Genomic DNA, 24,823 nt, shown 5'->3' with positions numbered 1-24,823 from the left:
TTGTCCATATTCTATTCAGGAAATCGAAAATCTTGTGTTGCAACTACCAGTTCCCTTCTGTCTGCTAGGTGACTTTAATGCTCACCACCCATTATGGGGTTCACAAGCGTGGAAAGTTTATTGAAATGTTGATAGACACACAGAATTTTATATCATTGAATACTGGCTCTCCTACCTATGGTCATTTTCCTACCGGATCGACCTCAGCAATAGACCTTTCCATTTGCTCTCCGGTGCTCTATCCAAGTATTGAGTGGGTAGTTCTTAATGATCCTCACAACAGCAATCATTTCCCAATAATATGCAAAATTCAAACTTCCTGTTCAATCAAAAATTGAAACTAGTTTTTGAAAGTTAAACTATCAAAAACACATTGAACATCTCCAGACAGCTTGTCAAAAAAAAAATGAACATATTCAGAGCCTTATCAGCAACAACCTGGGGAGCAGATCTTGTCTGGATTATGGCACACCTGTCTTCGATTCTGCTAGGGAAAGTGCTTTTTCTCGCCTCAACGCTATTCAACATTCAGCTCTTAGAATAGCTCTAGATGAGTTCAGAATGTCTCCAGTGCAAAGTTTGTATGCAGAAGCCTAGGAAGCTCCTATAAACATCAGAAGAAAGATGTTATTTCTGAACTATGCAACCAAGATCCAAAGTCAGTCTACCCATGCTAATTGGTCAATATTTAATGATCCACAACTAACGACCTTTTATAGAAACAAACCACAAGCAATTAGGCCTGCAGGTATTCGGTTAATGGAACTAGCAGAAAACTGGAATATACAAGTCACCAAGAACTAAAGAACTAAAGATCACATTCATCCATGGTCTGTCATCATTGCCATCTTGTGACAATTATTTCCACCAATGGGGAAAATGCTCTTTAATGGGTATTAACATCCAACAGCTCCACATTGCACATATCCTGACTTCGCTAAAATATATACTGATGGATCGAAAAGATTATGTGTAGATTATGCTCTTTTCGATTGATCTCTCAATCGAAAAGAGCATAATCTACACAGATCCGCAAAGTGTTCTATTAGCAATGCAAAAGATTTCTCCACCTACTCATCAGATCAGAGTTGACTTGTCTCAAAGATCATCGGCAAAAGGTCTTCTGCTGGATCCCAGGCCATACTGGAATACCAGGAAATGAAATTGCAGATGATGCTGCCAAGCATCCATCCAGCACATCCCCAGTGAATTTTCTAATCCCGTTCAGTGATTACAAAATGCATATGCAAAATATATGTAAGGAACAATGGACACTTCAGTGGCAAATGCATATTTATAACAAAATCCTTGAAATTAAACCTGCACCGCAATTATGGGCCTCCAATTTCCACACAAACAGACAAGAAGAGGTAGTCCTGGCCAGACCCCAAATAGGTCACAGTCATTTGATACAGCTATTTCTGTTATCAGGTAATGACCCTCCACAGTGTTCACATTGCCATATGCCACTCACAATATAACACATACTCCTGGAATGCACCTTGTATAACAGTTCCCATATAATTTCATTCACTTCTCTCCCAAACTTACAGGAATTGTCACTTAGCCATATCATAGGTGAAAATTCAAACCTTACAGAATTTTTCTTCTTTCTAAAACAAATAGGTTTATGTAATCGTTTCTAACTGCTTCCATAGAAGCCAATAAAGTTAGTATTAACTACTATGAAAGGTCCAATATGGCCTAATTAGCCTTTGCACCAGAAAAATACAAGCACAACAGCAGCAGCAGCTGCTGTTTTGTATATTTATCAATGATATTGATGAAGGTATATCAGCCTTAATGTCCAAGTTTGCAGACAATTGTCAGGGTTGTTAATGACAGTAATGAGAGTATGCTACTGCAGCAGGATCAAGAAAAGTTAGGCAGATGGTCTGAGAGGTGGCAACTGAAGTTTAACATTGACAAATGCAAATTACTGCATATGAGTAGAAGTAACCCCGGAGTAATGTACTAATTGGGTGGTACTACACTCGGGGTAGTGGAGAATGAAAAAGGCTTGGGGGTGTAATTGTGCCGTCAGTTTTTGAAGTTTTCTGAGCAGTGCAGGTGGGCTGCCAGAGCAGCTCATGTGGATTTTGTCAATGATATACAGGAATTTTGCTAGCAGGGATAAGGAGGTGATTATCCCAATGATCAGGCCACACCTTGAGTATTGCATACAGGTCTGGAGGACTCATTTTAGGAAGGATGTATAGTTGCTTGAGACCAAGTTGATCTGATTGAGGTGCACAAGTCTGGAGACCAAGTTGATCTGATTGAGGTGTATAAGTCTGGAGACCAAGTTGATCTGATTGAGGTGTATAAGTCTGGAGACCAAGTTGATCTGATTGAGGTGTATAAGTCCTTGAATGGGTTAAACAGTTTCAATTCTGATGGGATTCTTCCTTATGCTCAGATTACAAACCCGAGGGGGCATAAACTGAAATTTAGGAAAGACAGTTGTCGAATTGATGTGCAGAAATTTGCCTTTAGCCAGCGGGTAGTTGATTGCTGGAATAAACTTCAATCGGTCATTGTGGAAGCTGATAGCATAAATAAATTCAAGACAGAACTGGACAAACTTTTAGAGGGAATGGATGTATGAATCTGGTTTTTTTTTTTTTTTTTGTTTTTTTTCTGATGCTACATAAGCTTTCTTTCTTGCATCACATGGCTCTACTACTACTACTATTTTTATTTATTTTGTATACTGAATCAGTTATGAGAAAATTGTATCCCATATACTTGGAGATGATAGCAATTTCTCAGAAATTTTTACTTACCTGAAAATGATCAACGTTTACAGTCACTTTTTGACCTATTTCCCATAACGTACACAGTTACTTCTAGTCCAAAATATCAGGCTCAATTTGGACATAGCAGCCATTGCAGCATTAGCATTAGTAGAGTACAATTCAAGAAAGCAAGTTTATGAAGTATCAGCCAAAAAAAAACCTCCCATTTTGCCCCTCCATTCGTTGCCTGTCTGGCTCAACCTTAAATTTATTTAAGCTGTCAACTTCCACAACAAAACTGTGTCCCCCTCGGGTTCTTAATCTGAGCAAGAGGAAAACTCCCATCAGCATTCAGCTTGCTCAAGCCATTCAAGGCTTTATAAACCTCAATCAGATCACCTCACAGGTGCCTATTCTCCAGGTGCTGCAGTTTGCAGAACTTAAGCCTTTCTTAATAAGAGCACCCCTTTGTTCCCCTCACCAATCTTGTTGCCATTCTTTGTACTCGTTCTAGCAACTCTACATCCTTCCTAAAATGAGGCCTCCAGACCTGTACACAGTACTCTAGGTGTACATGTCTGACTTGATTGCCTTGTATAACAGGATAATCATCTCTCTGTTCCTGCTAACAAAATTCCTATATATTATTGACAAGACTCCGTGACCTGCCCTGGCAGCTCATCTGCACTGCTCAGCGCACTTCGTATTCAACTGTACAATTAAACCGAGATCTTTTCCACTTCCCTGAGTGTAGTATAACACAGTTAGCATTAGCATTAGTAGAGGCATTTGATGCAAGAAAGCAAGCTTATGCAGCATCAGCCAAAAAAAAAAAAAAAAAAACCACTTCCACTTCACCCCTCTGTTTGTGCAAAATACCTGTCCAGCTGAGCCTTAAACTTATTTAGGCTATCAACCTCCACGACAAGGGATGGAAGTCTGTTCCACCAACCAACCACCCGCTGGCTAAAGGCAAATTTCCGCACATCTATCCTACATCTGTCTTTCCTCAATTTGAATTTATGCCCTCTCAGGTGATTATTCTGAGCTAGAGGAAGAATCCCATCAGCATTGAGCATGCTCAAACCATTCAAGGCTTTATACACCTCTATCAGATCACCTCGCTGGTGCCTAGTCTCCAGACACTGTAATTTGCAAAACTTAAGCCTTTCTTCGTAAGAGCACCCCTTTGTTCCATTCACTAATCTTGTTGCCCTTCTCTGTACTCGTTCCAGCAGCTCTACATCCTTCTTGAAATGAGGCCTCCAGACCTGTATACAGTACTCTAGGTGTGGCCTGACCATTGCCTTATACAAGGGAATAATCACCTCCTTATCCCTGCTGGAAAAATTCCTATATATCATTGACAATACTCCATGAGCTACTCTTGCAGCCCGTCTGCACTGCTCAGAGAACTTCATATCTGCCTGCACAACCACCCCCAAGTCCCTTTCATTCTCTACCACTGTCAGTGTAGTTCCACAGAGTTGATACGTTGCTCTGGGGTTGCTGTTTCCCATGTGTAGTACTTTACATTTGTCAATGTTAAACTTCATTTGCCACCTCTCAGCCCATCTGCTCAACCTTTCCAGATCCTGTTGCAGTACCATAGCGTCAGTAGTGTCCTTGACAACCCTGCCAACCTTTGTATCGTCTGCAAACTTGGACATTAAGCTTGATATACCATCATCAATATCATTTATAAATACAGAAAACAATAATGGACCCAACACTGATTCCTGAGGGCCTCCACTAATAACATTAGTCCACGATGAGCAGTGTCCATTGATTACCACTCTCTGTCTTCTCCCCTTCAACCACCCCTTTATCCATAGCAGCAATTTGCCTCCAATGTCACACTGCTCCAATTTGTGTAGCAGTCTTCCATGTGCAACAGTATCAAAAGCCTTTCTAAGATCCAAGTATATAATATCAAAGCTATTCCCTGCATCCAGTTCTTTTGTGACTGCATCATAGTATCCAATCAAATTGGTCAGGCAAGACTTCCCCTTAACAAAACCATGCTGTGTCCAAGCTATAACTGAAGTCTTGTCTAAATGATCCTGCAGTGCTTCTTTAACCAGTGCCTCCATTAATTTTCCTGGAACAGAAGTTAAGCTCACAGGTCTATAATTACTTGTGTCAGCCTTTGATCCTCCTTTGTGAATTGGGGTCACATTTGCACATTTCCAGTCTATGGATACCTCCCCTGAGTCCAAGGAAGCTCTCATAATTATGGCTAAGGGTTTGCTTACTTCCTTTGTGCCTCCTTTAATATAACTGGATAGATCCCATCCACCCCGGGTGCCTTTCTTGTGTTTATCTTCAACAGTTTCTCCTCCACTTTACTCCCAGTTATTTCAAGATTCTGTAGCTTACTGCTAGAGTTGAATACACCTCTGGCATTCCCTTCGCTGAATAACTCCTCATGTGTGAATGTCGATGCAAAATATTCATTTAGTTTGCTAGCTACCTGAGCAGGATCATCAACAGTTGACCCATCAATATCGTGGACCAATCTGATTCATCCCCTTCCTTCTAGAGTTTACATAAGTAAAAAACTCTTTGCTGTTTTTCTTTGCATCCCTTGCCAAGGATTTCTCGTAATCTGCCTTCGCCTGCCTAACCTCCTTTGTAACTTGGTTGCATATCAACTTGTATCTATCATAGGCTTCTGTGTCATGTGTTAATTTGTAAGTATCCCATGCATTTTTCTTCTCTGCCATATGCCTCATTAGTTCATCTGACATCCATTTTGGCCTAAACCTTGAAAAATATTTGTTAGTTGGTATGTAAAGCCTAGTAGCTTTCAAGATAAGTTCTTTGAATGCTTCCCATTTTTAATTTGCTGTTGGTAACATCATCAGTTGGTCCCACTGTATAGAATTTAAATACTGTCTCAGTCCATCATAGTCGCCTTTACGGAAGCAATAACCCTTCCCTTTACCCCTAATGGTAGTTACCTCTTTGAGTAAATCCCACTTCAGCACACTGTGATCACTGCCACCTAGTGGTTCATTTATCTGCAGATTCTTAATGCATGAAGAATCACTGCTGATAATCAAATCAAGAGTATTACTCCCTCTAGTTGCCTCCCTAACATGCTGATGTAGAAAACAATCATCCAATAAATCCACAAAAGCCCTGCTAGTGTGTGAGTGACCAGCCCCCAAATTCCAGTCAATATCTGGGAAATTAAAATCTCCCATTATAAGACTCTCTGATTTACTGGCCCACTCTATTTCCCTGTACAGTTTCTTATTATACTCATCAGAGTCATTAGGCCTATAGCACACCCCCTACTCTCAATTTTGATCTCCCAATGCTTATGTCACACCAAACTGACTCGACACTGCACTATCCAGCAATGTCGACTGGCTTCACTTCCTTGGATTTTATGTATTTCTTAACTAATAGCATAACCCCTCCTCCCTTCCTATCCTGTCTATCCTTTCTGTAGACGTTGTACTCCCCAAATTCCAGTTCTGCATTCCTTATATCTGTGTGACACCACGTCTCTGATATCCCAACAATATCTGCCTTTGATTTTTGAGCAATACCTCAAATTCATCAAATTTATGTACTAAACTCCTAGCATTGGTGTAAACGCAAGTATACCTGCACCTGTTTCTATTCTTAGCTACCCTAACACAACCCATGTGTTAACTTGTACCGCAATGGCTCCCAGCAGTCTCTGAAATATCATGCATCTTGTTTTTCAGGCTTCTGCTCATTCTAATAGAAGCAGTGCAAGAATCTCTTTCACCTCTGCCAGTGGCTACTGGCAATCTATTGGTCTTTGTCTCCCCCCCCAAGCTATCAGTTTTCCGACCCACCTAACACTGCCTCGATAGCATCAGCATATATTCTTGCACCCTTTCTATTTAAGTGTATCCCATCCCTGTAGAAGCAATCTCTCCTGTTAACAAGTACAGTCCAGGCTGAAAAAAATTCTACCCCTTGAGCCTTGCACAATCTTTCCAGGGCCGAATTGATCGACAAGGCTCTCATCCTATACTCCCTCCTATCGTGTCTGGGCAGAATTGCAGACACTTTCAAATTCAACCCTAATTCTCGGCTTTTGTTCAACAGTGACCTGTACTTGTTAAGTAATTCTGCCGGTCTCCTACTCTTAATATCATTAGTGCCGATGGTACATTTCTCTTCGGTTATTGTTTCCCATATGCAGTACTTTGCATTTGTCAATATTAAACTTCAGTTGCCACTTCTCAGCTCATTTGCCCAACTTATCTAGATCCAGTTGGAGTAGCATACTGTCATTAACAACCCTGCCAACCTTTGTATCATCTGCAAACTTGGACATTAAATCTGAGATACCTTCATCAATATCATTGATAAGTATACAAAACAACAATGGGTCCAACACCGAACCCTGGGGAACTCCACTAATAACATTTGTCCACGAAGAGCAGTGTCCATTGATTACCGCTCTGTTTTCTCCCACTTAACCATCCCTTTATCCATTGTAGCAACTTACCTTTAATGCCATATGTCTTTAATTTTATAGCAGTCAATCAGATCATTTAACAAACCCATGCTGTGTCTTAACTATTACTGCAGTCTTATCTAGATGATCCCGCAATGTTCTTTAACCAGTGATTCCATTATTTTCCCTTGAACACAAGTGAAACTAACAGGTGTATAGTTACTTGTGTCACCTTTTAAATCTTTGTTGTGAATTGGTGATACATTTGCACACCTCCAGTCCATGGGGACCTCCCCTGAGTCCAAGGAAGCTCTCGTAATTATGGCTAAGGGTTTGCTTACTTCCTTTGCTGCCTCCTTTAATATAACTGGATAGTTATATTAAACCCAGGTGCCTTTTTTTATGTTTAACCCATCCACCCCAGGTGCCTTTTTTTTATGTTTAACTTCAACAATTTCTCCTCCACTTTGCTCTCAGTTATTACAAAATCACTTTGCTCCCTGTTAGAGTTTGATAAACTTCTGGCACTCCCCACACTCAGCTACCTGAGCATGATCATCAATAGTCGACCCATCTATGTTGAGTGGTGCAATATGATTCATCCCCTTCCTTCTAGAGTTTACATAAGTAAAGTACTCTTTGCTGTTTTTCTTTGCATTCTTTGCCAATTATTTCTCGTAATCTGCATCCACCTGCGTAACCTCCCTTGTGACTTGATTACAGACTAGTTTATATCTGCCATAGGCTTCTGTGTCACCTGATACTTTATATGCATTCCATACATTTTCCTTCTCTGCCACGAGCCTCATTAGTTCATCTGACATCCATTTAGGCCTAAACCTTGAACAGTATTTCTTAGTTGGAATGAAAAGCCTAGTAGCCTCCAAAATTAAATCCCTGAAGGCTTCCCACTTAGAATTCAACATTGGTAACATTATCAGTTGATCCCACTGTACAGAATTTAAAAACTGTCTGAGACCCCACTCCAACAACAACATGAGAAAGTTGTATTTGGATGTCAGAAATTGGAATGAAAATTGGCAGCAAAAAAATCAATAATTTGAGATATGCAGTGATCTAACTGTGCTTGCAGAAATTGCAGAAGATCTGATACAATTGAATTTAATGGTTAAAGATGCGAGCCAAAAAAGCGTGAGTGCCGTTAACAACAAGAAAACAAAAATTATGACAAAGCTGGGACAGGAGAAGTTAAAATTAACCATGAAGAGATCAAATCTGTCAGGGATTTCGTAGACCCAGGTGCCAAGTGTATTTCAAGGCCAAGCGATATTCTTGTGATTCATAAAGTTCTCTTGACAAGCGATTGAAATTATATTTTAAGTTTCTACATTTCTTTCAACAGTCTTACTTTAAAAACAGTTCTATACTTGAAAAGCCACAAGTTAGAACACAGAAAAGAAATACACCTTTTTTTTTTACATTTTCCTGTATTTCGATTTCTAGTAATCAACTTAACACTTCAACCGCTTGGCCTCTAAGCGGCATTGCTCCTGCTTTCTCTTTGTAAGGTTGGTAACCTTGGGGAAAAGTTATCCTCCAGGGCTAAAAAGAGTAACCATGGATATAAATTACCCACCTCTAGTGCCTTCAAACTCAAGGCAAATCAAACCCAATGACGAGGACTTTAACCAACCGAAATGGCTCCGAAGAGAAGTGGAGTGCAATGAGATTCCAAACTTTCTGGTGATACACTCTCTCTCCAACCAGCCTGTCGGAAAGTTATCACCATTTGGAATCCATTGCTAGAACACCAAAAATGGTTAAACGACTGCAATCCGGAGATCTCCTGATTGAAACAGCTACCTCAAAACATTCAGAGTGGCTGCTCAAAACAACACCATTTTGCTTGGCTGCCAGTATTTATCGCTCCACACAATACGTTAAATTCGTCCAAAGGTGTCATCACAGAGTGGGACCTGATTACAGTATCTGAAGAGGAATTAGTGCAAGAACTGAGCAATCAAAAAGTAATTTGTGCAAAACATATAATGGCAAAAAAAGATGGAAATCTTGTTCCCAACTCAATCCATAATTTTAACTTTCAGCACCCCAGATTTGTCATCCTAAGTAAAAGTGGGCTATTTAAACTGCCGAATTTCACCTTATGTCCCTAATACCATTCATTGTTTTAAATGCCAAAAATATGGACACTCCCAACAAGCATGTAGAGGTGATGTGAGTTTGTGGTTCCAAGGAGCATACACAAGCAGACTGTTCAGCCTCAAGTCCCGTTTTCCCCAACTGCAAAGAAAGTCAAGTCACCCAGCCTTTTCCAAATCTTGTGAAATGTGGAAAACAGGGAAGAAAATCCAAAAATATAAAATAGAGCACAAAGTCACAAACCCTGAGGCATGCAGACAGGTTATTATTATTATTGGCCATATGGTGCAAGGAAGCCTGAGGCTCATGCTGCACCAGCCAAAAAAAAAAAAAAAATTCCTGAGTTACCCTGAGAGAGAGAGAAAGAGAGAGAAAGGAATTGCTAAGAAAGAGAAGAATGATGATATCCAGCTCAGGACCCTGGTGTTGACCATGCCCAGTCATTCATATGCATCTCACGCTCAAAGCTTTCATTCAACAGCAGCTCAAACAGATGTATCAATACCTCCCAGCACATCTTTAACTAACTGGGTTAAAAATACATTATCAAACTAAAATGAGTGATGCAACCAACACTCCAATTAGTATCCCAACTGATACTTGGACCATCCCGCATGATAAACCGTATGCCCCACCTTCCCAAAAAAAATGTTCCTCAAACAAAAAACAGTCATATAAATCATCTTCAACTAAATCTAAATGAACCACAGCATCTTACAGTGGAATTGCAGAGGCTTTCATTGCAACACTGACGATATTCAATACCTAATTACCCAATATTCTCCAGTTGCCCTTTTGTTTACAGGAAACTTACCTAACCACACAAATTTTACTTTGAACTATTGCCTTGATCAAAGAGATCGAAATATAGCTAATGCTGCCCATTGTGGTGTGGAAACCTAGTAAATTCAAAGATCCCAACTAAACATATCCCACTTCAAACTGAAGTGGAAGCTGTTGCTGTTTGTTTAACTGTCCATAGTGCAATAACACTTGTCTCAATCTACCTACTGCCAAACCGTACTTACTCTTTAAAAGATCCTGAAGCCCTCTTTATACAGATACCTCCACCTCTCTGTATATTAGGGAAATTTAACAGGCACCACCCCTTATAGGGCTCTCCTAAATTAGATAGACTGGGTCGACTAATTGAAAGCTTTTTAGAGGTACTAAATCTCACTCTACCCAATACTGGTTCACCGACACATGTACAGCTCCCAACAGGACATACCTCAGCAATAGATCTCTCAATTTGTTCACCAGTATTGGTCCCGACCACAGAGTGGTATGTAATAAATGATCCAATGAGCAGTGACCACTTCCCAATAGTATGCACCTTTTTGAAAGCACAGATCCCTTCAACTCAACCCTGTACAAAATGGAAATTTGTCTGAGCAGACTGGGCAAAATTTCGGTCATCAATTGCCCTTGATAAGGAAAAAATCCGCCTCCAGTATATTGATAATGTGATAGATTACATCACGTCGCATCTTCTAAATGGGGCCAAATACACAATACCACTATCAAATTCCCCCAGGCCAAAAGCATTATAATTACTGCTTTTGCCAGTAATTATAATATATTTGGCGGTAATAATGGAATGTGGAATGCAACATAGCAAAGAAAGCAAGAAATAAAGCCTGCAATTTATTTCAGCATTGTCCGAGCACAGCCAATCTCATTAATTATAAGAAATTAAGAGCAAAAGCACATTTCATACAAAGGCAAGCCAAGAAAGAATCCTGGACTCATTTTGCATCCAGTTTTCACAGAAACACTGATCCCAAAATAATATGGAAAAAAAAAACTAGACAGCTGTCTGGTTTTTTTTTTTTTTTTGAAATAGGAAACTTATCAGACACTTGTTTGATAAGTTTCCTACCATACCTTCTCCAATACTTTCCTAGAATGGGCAAGATCTATCCCTCAGAGCTAATGCTTTGGGCAGTACTTTTTTGAAATCTCAGCAGCATCAGCCTATACTACCTCATTCCAATGAATTAAAAACACTTGAAAATCTCATTGGAGATAAGGAAAATATTACTGAATGTTTTAACTTCCTCAGGCAAACTGGGCTTTTTACTAATTTCTGATTTCAGAATTTCTTCTGACTTTACGGAAATTTCTCATTTCTTAATATAATAAGTGAATAGACACTTTATAGTCATAGCAGCTTATGTGGTATTAAACCTCCATAACAACATGAACAACTGGGATTTCATCTTTATTGGATCTAAGATTGACCAGGTAGAGAATCTGGCTCTGAAATTAAAAGAAGAATTTCATTTGGATGCAATGCAATGATGAGCATGGAAAAGATCTGGAAATACAATCAACAAAGATTAGAATGGTTAATGCTATAGTGTTTCCCATAACATCTTATGGGTGTGAAAGCTGGACAATGAAAAAAGCAGACAAAAGAAAAAACTGACAGTTTTTGAACTGTGGTGCTGGAGATGGCTGCTTCGCACACCATGGACAACGAAAGTTGTGAACAGAGAGGTTTTGGATCGCATCAAGCCAGGAACATCACTGGAAGCCAAGATCACCAAGCTATGATTGGCGTACTTCGGTCATATAATGCTAGGAAAGGTCAGTGGAACAAGAAGAGGTCAGCAAAGAACAAGCTGGCTCGACACCATCAAGAGCGACGCTGGCACGAGCATTGAAGAACTTGGAGGCAACTCGCCCATATCAGTTGCCACTCTTTGACACAGATATTTGGTTTCTGAGAAGGGAACATATAAAATGATTACAACTGCTGCTTAAATAACCCAACTAAATGTTCTCAACATCTCACTGCTGTTTCTACTTAATCTTGTGATTAGTAAATTTTCTAATATAAATGGCTTCTCTTTGGTAAAATTTATTTCATTTTCTCGTGTTAGTGAAATTCTGTTAGACCTTTTGGAAATATAAGTGCAGTCTGAAATTTTGGGAGTTTTATAATATTTATAAATTTCGAAGCTATTGAGGAAAAAATTTTATAAAAATACATCACATGTATGTTTTTTTTTTAAATAACTTGCATTTGTGAAAATTAAATGTTCTTTGAAATAGTTCTTCATCCTATTCACTGATTTGAAAATAATCTCTGTCCCTTAAACCCTTATTATTATCAGCTGAGGGACTAATATTAAAGGGTAGCAAAATAATTAATCTGTTCAAAGGGCAGATTATTTTGAAAAGGGGAAATTATTAAAAAAAACATAAAAATAATAATAAAGTGATGTATGTTTATAAAGTATATATCACTGAAACATTTTGCAGACTAGACATAACAATAGAGGGAAACACCAAAAACAAATTGTCAGTGCTTGCTAAAATGTATGTAGGCATTATACAGGGTGTCCCAAAAGTCACTGCGTATTTTGGTGAGACAGTGCAATTTTTAAATAAATTTTATTACGACAAGTATATTTATTCTTTTTTACACAAAACATAAGTATTTGTAATGCGTTAGAGATGTTATTATAATTTTTATTAATTTTTTAATGTTTTCTCTTCAGACCCATAATTCATGATGAATGTTCAAGATCGAATATTTATGGTAACATCCCGCATCAAAGAAATTAAGTTTTGTGAAGTTAGGGAAAGGTTTTCAAGATTCATAGTGCCAGTTCTAATCATCACTGAACAAGATGTGGTCCATTAAGCTGTTATTTTGGATTCGATCGATAAGTTCTGTACTACACATTGCTGCTCGACTTTGAAAACCTTCTTCAGGCAGGTTTGAGACTGATGAAAAAGCCCTACCACATCCATGCAAGACTTGGTTGTGGTAGGGCTTTTTCATCTGTGTCAAACACAAAATTCTGTGAACTGATTTCTTGGGTATGTTCAGTCTTTGAGATCCCTCCCTAACATAAATTTGGATCCTCTTTGAACATTTCTTGAACTGATTTCAATGCTTTCACATGCTGTCCTTGGGCTTCTACGTCTCTCCTTGTCACACAAAGACCCAATTATTTTGAACTTATTCACCAGTGCACAAATCGCATTGCCTGGAACTATGAAATCTCCCTGAAAACCTTTTCCCAATTTCACAAAACTTCATTTCTTTGATGCGGGATGTTACAACAAACATTCACTCTTAAACATTCATCATTAATTATGGGTCTGAAGAGAAAACATTAAAATATTAATAAAAATTATAATAAAATCTCTAACACATTACAAATACTTATGTTTTATGTAAAAAAAGAATAAATATGCTTGTCATAATGAAATTTATTTGAAAATCAAATATTGATTTTCAAATAAATCAATAATGAAATAATGAAATTGCAGTGACTTTTGGGACACCCTGTGTATTGTATCTTTCTTCTGTGTCTCTTGTATGTACTATTATTGTATATATAACAAAGACTCAACAAAGATTTCATAACCTTAACACTAAAAATAAACAGTGTTATTATTATGTTGTTGTATGGATAATTCATTTTCTCTTATGGAGAGTAGTAGGAAGAAAGTTGCTGTTTTTAAAAGCACAATTTTCTCTCTCTCTCTCTCTCTCTTTTTTTTTTTAATAAAAATAGCATTAATAATAATTCACTCATCTTAGTCTATATATGTATTGCTATTACTGTTATTCCTTTTTTTTGCAGTTTTAAGATTTATATATATTTTTCTTTTATCTTTTTTGAGAGAGAGAGATGGATTTTTAGTAAAAAAATTTAATTTAATTAAATGAAAATCATATTGCTAGTCCAAAGGAGCCACCTCCACCTCCTCCACCTGAATTGCCCTGGATTGAAATATCGAGTGATGTTATTCATCTTGATGAAGATAACTTTAAGCCATTCCTTAAAAGAAAAAAACATGTTTTAGTTATGTTCTATGCTCCTTGTAAGTATCTCTTTATATTTACATAACTTATGGAAAACAGATTTAAAATTTACCCTTCAGCCACTTATTTATCATGTGTTTATACTTACTAAAATAATTTAAAAGAATAAAGAAATTACCTCAATCAAGTCTGTAGAATAACTTCAAGATAACACTCTCCTGCCGACCGGGCTAGCCGAGTGGGTAAAGTACCTGCCCGGCAACCCAAAGGTCGCGGGTTCGATTCCCGCCTCGGGCTTGGATCAAAGTACTGCAAAAACCTTGGGAGGTGCAATATGGCCACAGAAGCCGATGCGCCAACAACTACCAAATCAAAAAAAAAAAAAATAAATAACACTCTCCAAATATAAACATCTAAAATAAATTTAATGAATTCTTGCACTCACGGCACTTGAATGATTCTACATACCCTGGGATTGAAGGCAAAGGACCCCAACCTGACCCCAAAACATATCAAACCACTTCCACGAAACTCTGAATGATAGAAGACATTGTGTCACAATAATTAATTAAAATTTAACCAAAAAGGAAAGAATTTATCAGTGATGATATTAATTAAAATTACAGCAATGAAATAAAATTAAGACTATTTTACAAGACATTTCCTACCTTAAGTGGACTAGGCTTTTCAACTGACTGTCTTGATCATGGGTTGGAAATGGCACTGTGTGTCAGTGTCAAGATATTAATAAGAGATTATTTTGTTATGGTGCATGCATATAAATGACCATGAATCCAAAATGAGGTAGGGACACTGAAAGTTGATAGAATTTTCATGAAGCTGCATTTCCAGGGTTTCTGTGATTAATAACTTTGTATAGTTGCGTTGGATGTTCAGAACTTTTGCCTCATTAAATAGAAATGTATGACTCCCATATTTAATATTGGAGATTTCTTTATAGTTTGGTGTACATGTACGCCTATATTAAGTTAACATTATGATATTCCACAAAAAAATATCATATATCGTTCTTAAAACATTGCTTCCTTGAAAATGTTATTCCAAAATTCGCTAAGGTTTTAATCGTAGGATTCTAGGTATAAACCAGCTAGCCCTTTCTATCGTGCAATATTATTAAAGTCACTTTAAAATCACATTTTTCTATAAAAAGGAGATACCTTGCTCAGGCTGTAAACCTCTGAGACAAGTCAATAAAGTAAATACACAGCCCAAGCTCTTTTTTTTTATTATTTTTTTTGCAAAAACAGTTTTTTTTTTTTCTATCTTCTTACAAAAAAATGGTAAAATTGCATTAAAATCAAACTTTTTTTTTTTAAATTCTGCAAATTTTAGGAAAATGAAGAAGGTAGGATACAGCAGTAATGAACACCTGAGAAGAGTTTGCGATAATTGTTCAGTTAGCTTAGCCATTCAAAAAAAACGCAAACTTTATTCTGCAGATTTTTAATTTTCAATGATTACAGTAAGGTCAATGGATGATACTCTCAGTTTAGAAAACAAAGTTAAATAAAGGAACTTAAATTCGTAGGCGCCTCCATAGCTAGGTGGGCAGGAGCAGCAGTGCATAGCACACGCTTCTTGATTAGACCGGGGTTCGAGCCCGTGACCACCAAATACGGAGGATGCGAAAAGGTCAAGGAATGACCACCGCATATCCCCGGAGCAATATGGCCTTAGTTGCTAATGCTCCTAAAAACCAAATAACAACAACTTAAATTCGTAAAAGGAAGGTATACAAGGAAAGGTATTTATTTCTGTTGTATTCCCCCCCCCCCCCATAATCTTTTTACCTTTAGCTGATCTCGTTTCCCCTTGTGGAAACAGATCTGGTTTCCTTGGAAAACTAGTGCAACTTTTTTTTTTTTTTGTCTGTGTACTTAAAGCAACAAAAAAAAACTTTTTTTTTTGAAAAATAAAAAAAGAGTAATATATTCTTATATTAATGATTTAGTACAGTTGTATATTACAAATATGATCACTTGGAATAAAAATCATTTTAGTTTATTTCTGTTGATGTATATACTAAACTTTATAATTATTATTATTATTATTATTATACACACTTCAAAGCTAAAATCTGATTGTACATGTTATATGTAATCTTTTATAACATCTTTTATGATGATCTGTTTTCTTTTTGTGTGCAATAACTTGTAGACATTTTAAAATATCTATATATAGCATTGGCCACCATTATCTTCTACAGTAGTTCTCGGTTGTGTGATTCTAAAACTGCTCCCAGGTGCTCATTAAAAAGAAGTAAAAAGTGTGAGAGAAAATTGCTTTATCCAAAACATCAGGTGAACAGAGAGCTTTAAACATTCTTGTTTTTAATCCTTTTGAAATGCAAGCTTGTTTCATTCCTTGATGGAATATAGTTGCTTAGACCATAGGATCTAATAAAACTTTTAGTCTTTCCAATTATATACTGATAAAAGAATAATTACAGTTTTTCTTCAAAAGAGAATGAAATTGTTTATTCCTGAGACTTAAGCCATTAACATAATCTTAATTATCTGTACTGTTACTGTTTTTAACTTCTGTTCTTTTTTATTTCTGCCTCTTCCATCAACACTTTATACAATGATTCTTGCATCACATGCTATCAAAACAGTCTTCAGCGTGTGCATGCATGCAATAGTGTAATCATACTGGAACATTGCTGCTGAGGGATTTAGATTATTGATTATTGGTTTACTCTAAAATTTCCTCTAACAATAAATTTAAGTTGGCTGTATTAAATCACTCTGAAATAAAAACATATACATTTCAAACACAGAAAAATAATAAATGTATTACAAATCATCTCTTCCATCATGCAGTATAATTGATGTCTTTTGAGGTTATGATGGGCATTAGGGTAAATCCAATCTTACTTACATTTTTGTACAGCTCCAAAATGGTATTTGCAGCCAGCCACTAGATAGTCCACCAGACCAGACCAAACCAATTGGTATCACTCCAGGAGGCTTCTGTTATCACTACTTTGCCAGATGACTGGGGGTATTAGCATTACCAAGGGCACATGATGCAAAAAAGCAAGCTTATATAGCATCAGCAAAAAAACCAAAAACCTTATTTGAACCATCCACTCGCTCCGGATGTTTGTCAAGTTTTGCCTGGAATCTATTTAAGCTATCAACTTCTACAATGACAAATGGAATTTTGTTCCAGCAATCAACCACCCGCTGGCTAAAGGCAAATTTCCACACATCTATCCTACAACTGTCTTTCCTCAATTCGAATTTATGCCCTCTCAGGCGATTATTCTGAGCAAGAGGAATAATCACATTAGCATTGAGCATGCTCAAACCATTCAAGACTTTATACACCTCAATCAGATCACCTCGCAGGTGCCTAGTCTCCAGACACTTTAATTTGCAAAACTTGTCTTTCTTCGTAAGAGCAACCCTTTGTTCCATTCACTAATCTTGTTTCCCTTCTCTGTACTCATTCCAACAGCTCTACATCCTTAAAATAAGGCCTCCAGACCTGTATACAGTACTCAAGATGTGGTCTGACCATTGCCTTACACAAGGGGATAATCACCTCCTTATCCCTGCTAGAAATATTCCTGTATATCATTGACAAGACACCATGAGCTACTCTTGCAGACCATGTGTACTGCTCAGAAAACTTCATATCTAACTGCTCAATTACCCCCAGGTCCTTTTCATTCTCTACTACTGTCAGTGTGGTACCACAGATTTGATACGTTACTCTGGGATTACTGCTTCCCATATGTAGTACTTTACATTTGTCAATGTTAAACTTCATTTGCCACCTCTCAGCCCATCTGCTCAACTTTACTAGATCCTGTTGCAGCAGTGTCCTGTCATTATTGTCATTAACAATCCTGCCAACCTTCGTATCATCTGCAGACTTCGACAATAAGCCTGATATACCATCATCAATATCATTTATAAATACAGAAAACAGCAATGGACCCAACACTGAACCCTGAGGGACTCCACTAATAACATTAGTCCACGAAGAGCAGTGTCCATTGATTACCACTCTCTGTCTTCTCCCACTCACCCATCCCTTTATCCATAGCAGCAATTTGCCTTCAATGCCACACTGCTCCAATTTGTGCAGCAGTCTTCCATGTGCAACAGTATCAAAGGCTTTTCTAAGATCCAAATATATGATATCAAATTTATTCTTTGCATCCAGTTCCTTTGTTACTACTTCATAGTATCCAATTAAATTAGTCAGACAAGACTTCCCCTTAACAAACCCATGCTGTATCCGAGCTATAACAAGTCTTCTCTAGATGATCCTGCAATGCTTCTTTAACCAGTGCCTTCATTAATTTCTCTGGAACAGAAGTTAAACTAACAGGTCTGTAATTATGTGTCTCCCTTTGATCCTCATTTGTAGATTGGGGTCACATTTGCACATCTCCAGTCCATGGGTACCTCCCCTGAGTCCAGGGAAGCTCTTGTAATTATGGCTAAGGGTTTGCTTACTTCCTTTGCCACCTCCTTTAATATAACTGGGTAGATACCATCCACCCTAGGTGTCTTTCTTGTGTTTATCTTCAACAATTTCTCCTCGACTTTACTCTCAGTTATTACAAGATTATACAGGGTGATTCACTACTAGTGCGACAAACTTGCTGGAGGTGTAGGGGGCACAAAGACGAACTGGAATCACATAGAATTGCAGTGTCCGAAATGCCTTTGTCATGCGGTAGAGGACATTGAACGGGAGGTCGCGAGAACAGCAATCCCGCTGGAAGTCAGCATTTGCGAACTGTTTCTGCTGAAGAATCCAAGTAGTAAAAGTCCTCCGGAGTGGATAATCTGCAGGCTCCAATGATTGGTCGCGTTGCAGATGGTATGAACTCATTTGGTTTGTTGACAGTATCCTCCATACAGTGGATTGGGAAATACCCAATCATTGGCCTATCGCTCGAGTACTCGTACTCTGATTGCCTTCTGCAAGATGTAGGACATTTTCCTCATTGTCTGGCATCCTCGTCGTTCGCTCTCGATTTATGGTACCTCTCATGAAACAACCAGTCTCATGTAACCTTCTGTGCACACATGTGAAAATCGTATGATGAGGAGGACACCTGTGTGGGAAACATTCCTGGTACAAGCGCAGAGCGGCGCGCCCGTTATAGTCCGCAGCTCCATATGCAAGGTGCATGTCAGCCAGTTCAACATTTGAATACTCGTCCATCCTACTGCCTCGGGAACCGGTTCGCAAATGCTGACTTCCAGCAGGATCACTGTTCACGCGACCTCCCGTTCAACGTCCTCTACTACATGACAAATGCATTTCGGACCCTGCAATGCTATGTGATTCCGATTCGTCTTTGTGCCCCCTACGCCCCCTGCAAGTTTGTCGCACTGGTAGTGAATCATCCTGTATAGCTTACTGCCAGAGTTGCATACACCTCTGGTATTCCCCTCCCTGAATAACTCCTCATGTGTGAATGTCGATGCAAAATATTCATTTAGTTTGTTAGCTACCTGAGCAGGATCATCAATGTCAAGTGGACCAATGTGATTCATCCCCTTCCTTCTAGAGTTTACATAAGGAAAGAACTCTTTGCTGTTTTTCTTTGCATCCTTTGCCAAAGATTTCTCATAATCTGCCTTCCCCTGCTTAACCACCTTTGTAACTTGGTTACAGACCGGCTTATATATATCATAGGCTTCTGTGTCACATGTTAATTTATAGGTATCCCATGCATTTTTCTTTTCTGTTACATGTCTAATTAGATCGTCTGACATCTATTTAGGCCTATATCTTGAACAATATTTCTTTGTTGGTATGAAAAGCCTAGTAACTTCCAAAATTAATTTTTTGAATGCTTTCCATTTTGAATTTGCTGTTGGTAACATCATCAGTTGGTTCCACCGTACAGAATTTAAATACTCTCTCTCAGACTACAATAGTAGTCACCTTTACGAAAGCAAAAAAAAACCCTTCTCTCTACCCTTGATGGTAGTTACCTCTTTGAGTAAATCCCACTTCAGCACACTGTTGCATGAAGAATCATTACTGACAATCAGATCAAGAGTATTACTCCCTCCAGTTGCCTCCTGAGCATGCTACTGTAGAAAACAATCGTCCAGTATATCCACAAAAGCCTTGCTAGTGTGTGAGTGACCAACCCAAAAATTCCAGTCAATATCCGGGAAATTAAAATCCCCTATTATAAGACACTCTAATTTACTTGCCCACTCTATTTCTCTGCACAATTGCTCATTATACTTCTCAGATTTATTAGGCCTATAACACACACCTACTCTCATTTTTCCTTTCCCAGTGCTTATGTCACACCAAACAGGATCAACATTGCATTGTACACCAACATTAATTCGATGCACTTCCTTAGATTTTGTGTTTCTTAACTAACAGCATAACCCCTCCTCCCTTCCTGTCCTGTCTATCCTTTCTGTACACCTTGCACTCCCAAAATTGCAGTTCTGCACTTATGTCTGTGTGACACCATGTCTCTGATATCCCAATAATATCTGCCTTTGATGTCTTGACTAGCACTTCAAGCTCATCGAATTTATTAAATATACTCCTAGCATTGGTGTACATGCACCTGTTTCTACTCTTAGTTACCCTAACACAGCCCACATATTTACTTGTTCCACTATGACTCCCATTATTCCTGAAAATTCCCATTGCCTTCCTTTCCAGGCTGCTGCTCAATTGCATTTCAATAGAAGTACTGCAAGAATCACTTTTACCTCTGCCAGCGGCTACTGTTAATCTATTAGTCCTTGTATCCCTCCAAGCTAGCAGTTTGCCGTCCCACCTAACTCTGCCTCGATAGCATCAGCAAAAATTCTTACACCCTTTCTATTTTAAGTGTATCCCATCCCTGTAGAAGCAGTCTCTCTTGTTAACAAGCACAGACCAGGCTGAGAAAAATTCTACCCCTTGAGCCTTGCACAATCTCTCCAGGGCTGAATTATTCGACAAGACTCTCATCATATACTCCCTCCTATCATGTCTAGGCAGAATTGCAGATACTTTCAAATTCAACCCTGACTTACGGCTTTTTTTCAGCATTGTCTTGTTTTTGTTAAGTAATTCTGCCAGTCTCCTACTCTTAATAGTATTAGTACAACAATATCAACCTTTGTGCCCTTAAAGGATGATACAACGTCATCAACCTTTGCCCCTGGCAGACATACCCTGGTTCTGTTCCATCTATCCTTTTTGCACAATATGTTCCCCATTTCCCTGACAATAGAGTCACCTTCAACAACTAGTTCCTTTGAGACCAGCGCATACTGCCTTGGGGGTTGTCCCTGCATTGCGTGATGTTCAAGTGCAAACTCTGGCATTGATGTGGGCAGCTGAGAGCTTGATCAACCCCTCAATTTAAATTCTTTGAGGGCATCCACCCTGTCCTTCAAGCTCTCATAAAGGCCCATATCAATGCTGATTTGGCGCCTAATTTCATCACACTCCTTACATTGTGCACACACACAAAGACATTCCCCTTGGCAATATCATGTCCCGTTTCTGATTGCTCCACAAACATCAAACAAGCATTGCATTTCAATAGACTGTGATTCAGAGGACAACCCTCCTCCCTCAGTTCTCCCCTGAGCCACAGCACTTCTACCAGTTTGAGCCTTTTGCTTTGCTTTGCTGCTCTGTTCTGAGTCATGATTTCTATTCAAATTCAATAAAATTCCATTACAAAATATAACCATAAACCTAATGACACTGTATATATGTGTTTCAGTATTGAATATTATTTCCGAGTTACGTTATATGACTTTCTTATCCCCTGTCAACTTACATGTATTAATTTGTGATGTTACGTTTGTAATAACTAGGTCACTATATTTATTAGTTAAAAAAGTACAGTTGAATTGACAATGAAATTTAATAAGATTAATAAATTTTACTGATTAATTGATACTACCATACTCGCTATCTAGTTTTCCATTAAACTTTCACTAGTACACGTATCTTATAACAATGGCGGCAAGTTACGAACGGTTAATCTACGGACACGAAGTATTATTTACTTTCCAAATCACACTAACTAAATTCAAAATAAACCATAGAGCTTGACAAGGTCTATAAGCCTCTTATAGCAAATAATTTAATCTAACAATTAAGTCAATGAAGCGGCTAAGTATAATTAAAAACTTTTCGTTCGCGGCAGCTGCAAAACCTGTCCAGACATGGATTTGATATCTTTACCGATACTAAGTAATAACTTACAAAATCTTTATCTAAATTCAATTTAAACTAAAGGGTATTGTTACTAGGAATATAAAGCAATTCTAAGAAATAAATTAATATGCCAATTTAAATCAATAAAAAAAAAGCAAAAATTCTCTATTTGCTGGAGCTGTAAAAACTTTGCCTATTCACATGTACTCTCACATCCACTCCATGTAGGCCGAGTAGTGTGTATGTGGGGGCATTGTCAAAGATAAGTTATGTCAAGTAGCTGTATTCTTGCCGTGTGTATGCCATATCCAAAAATTTCATTACCTAATACAGTATTTCTAAACCTCTCAAACACTTCCTCATTTATTTCACAAATATGCATAGTGTCAGTCGTAATCTCAGTTATGTCTGTTTCCACTTATAATCTGCCAAACTCCATGTAATTTTTCTGGCAGAATCCCAATTTTCAGTTGATTCAACCACCACTTATCTCAGTTGTCCAAATTGTTCTCTAGATGATTCCTTTTGCTTCAAAGATGGTACTTGCACATATGTCCATTTTGATATTCCCTGTCAGGTACTTAATAACTTGGAATTTCCTCTTTTCGATCTTCTCTTTAAAATCTCTCTACTCTTTGATTTCTTCTCTTTGAAACTTGAATTTCTCCAAACCAACTTTCCTAACAGTGAGGTAATTTTCCTTGGTAAATTTAATATTCACAAATCCAGCTGGCTTCTATTTTCTGGTTACAAGGATTGTTTGTTTGTTATTTTGTTTTAAGGAGCATTAGAAACTAAGGCCATATTGATCCGGGATATGTGGTGGTCATTCTCTGACCTTTCCGCATCCTTCTTATTTGGTGGTCACGGGCTCGAACCCTGGTCTAATCAAGAAGCATGTGCTACGCACTGCTGCTCCTGCCCACCTGGCTACGGAGGTGCCTAGTCACAAGGACCTAACTGGTCAAGATGCTGAGGCCTTTGCAATTACTATTGACCTTGCACAGATTGTTCATTTACCTACCAGAATATCAGACAATTCTAATCACACAGCCAACACTCTTGATCTTTTTCTCACAAACAACCCTTCCAGTACATTTTCGAGGTAAGTGGTCCTCTGCCTCTCACCTCAGATTACAACTTGGTGATGGTCTCTTCTCAAATTGAGCTCTTCTGTCATGGCCATTCTCAACCTTGTGTTGTTTGGCATTACAAGAATTCAAAATGAAATGATCTTTGAGATTTCCTTGGTCTGATTACTGTTTAAAATCTTATGTCAGTTTGCTCAGATCGTGTCAGTGAAATTATTCTTGTAGGGATGGAATCTTCTTTTCCACACTCCACCTTAAATTCTTGTCCTTTCTCTGAACCTTGGTTTACCAATAAATGTGCTAAGACTATTCAAAGTAAGAATATTGCATATTGCAACTGGATTGTATCCAATTCTCCAGGTTCATTTTCTGCCGACCGGGCTAGCCGAGTGGGTAAAGTACCTGCCCGGCAACCCAAAGGTCGCGGGTTTGATTCTCGCCTCGGGCTTGGATCAAAGTACTGCAAAAACCTTGGGAGGTGCAATATGGCCACAGAAGCCGATGCGCCAACAACTACCAAATCAAAAAAAAAAAAAAAAAAAAAGGTTCATTTTCTACTTAAATAAAAGTTTAAACAGTCCAAACTAGATTTTGAACAGGCTAAGAGTCGAAAACATACTTCTTGTCCAAATGGTAGTTGAGCATTCTTGTCTCTTGCCAAAGCTATTGGCCACAACTTTTGCCCATCTCTATTCGCACCATTGTCAAAACCAAGTGGTTCTATTGCCATCTTAGCTAAAGATAAAGCTGACCTGCTAGCATGCTACTTTTCCTCTAACTCATGTATTGATGATCTTGATAAACCACCTCCTGCTGTTTCTAGTACACACCATTCAATGCTTGCTGTGGTCTTCCGTCAAAAGGATGTTAGAAAAATTTTGAACAGCTATGATTCCTAGAGAGCACCACATACTGATGGTATTTCTCCACTGGTTCCCAAAACCTGTGCTGATGAATTTACTCCTGTTCTTTTTTGCCTTTTTAGACTTTCTTTTTCAGCTGGTGTTTTCCCTTCTACTTGTAAATTTGCTCATATCCAGCCAGTTCCTAAAAAGGGGTGACAGATTCCTCCCATCCAATTATCGTCCCATTGCACTTCTACTCTTTCTAAAAGAATGGAGAAATCAATTAACGACCATCTCTTAAACTATCTAGAAACTTTCCATCTGACAAATGAATTCCAGTATGGATTCCGTCAATATCGATCCACTGGTGATATTCTGGATTATGTTACTCATCTATGGACAAATTTGGAGATATTCAAGCAGTTGCCCTTGACATCTCAAAAGCTTTTCATCATGTTTGGCTCAAAGATCTCCTAATTAAGCTTCCTTCTTATGGTCTGCCATCTGTTTTTTGTAATTATGTATCTTTTTCTCTCTCTGATCACTCACTGCGAGTTATGGTAGATTGCTTTCTGTGTTCTAACTTCCCCACTAATTCTGGT

At 38.2% G+C, this 24,823-nt stretch overlaps 1 protein-coding gene across 3 annotated transcripts in view; it reads left to right on the top strand.

Moving 5' to 3' along the window:
* The window catches only part of LOC150075068 (protein disulfide-isomerase A5), a 755,693-nt gene that overhangs the window by 516,540 nt on the left and 214,330 nt on the right, over positions 1–24,823 (top strand). For all 3 annotated transcript variants that reach the window (XM_090388976.1, XM_090388975.1, XM_090388974.1), the window contains one exon: positions 14,015–14,154. In XM_090388976.1, the coding sequence (XP_090245102.1) occupies positions 14,015–14,154 (140 nt within the window). The remainder of the gene's footprint in view (positions 1–14,014; positions 14,155–24,823) is intronic.

This window comes from Mastigoproctus giganteus, chromosome 14, assembly GCF_048544385.1.
Source record: "Mastigoproctus giganteus isolate SK-2022 chromosome 14, ASM4854438v1, whole genome shotgun sequence".
In the NCBI taxonomy this organism is placed as follows: domain Eukaryota; kingdom Metazoa; phylum Arthropoda; class Arachnida; order Uropygi; family Thelyphonidae; genus Mastigoproctus; species Mastigoproctus giganteus.
Note: the sequence above shows the minus strand (reverse complement) of the source record. Positions and strands in the feature narration are given on the sequence as shown.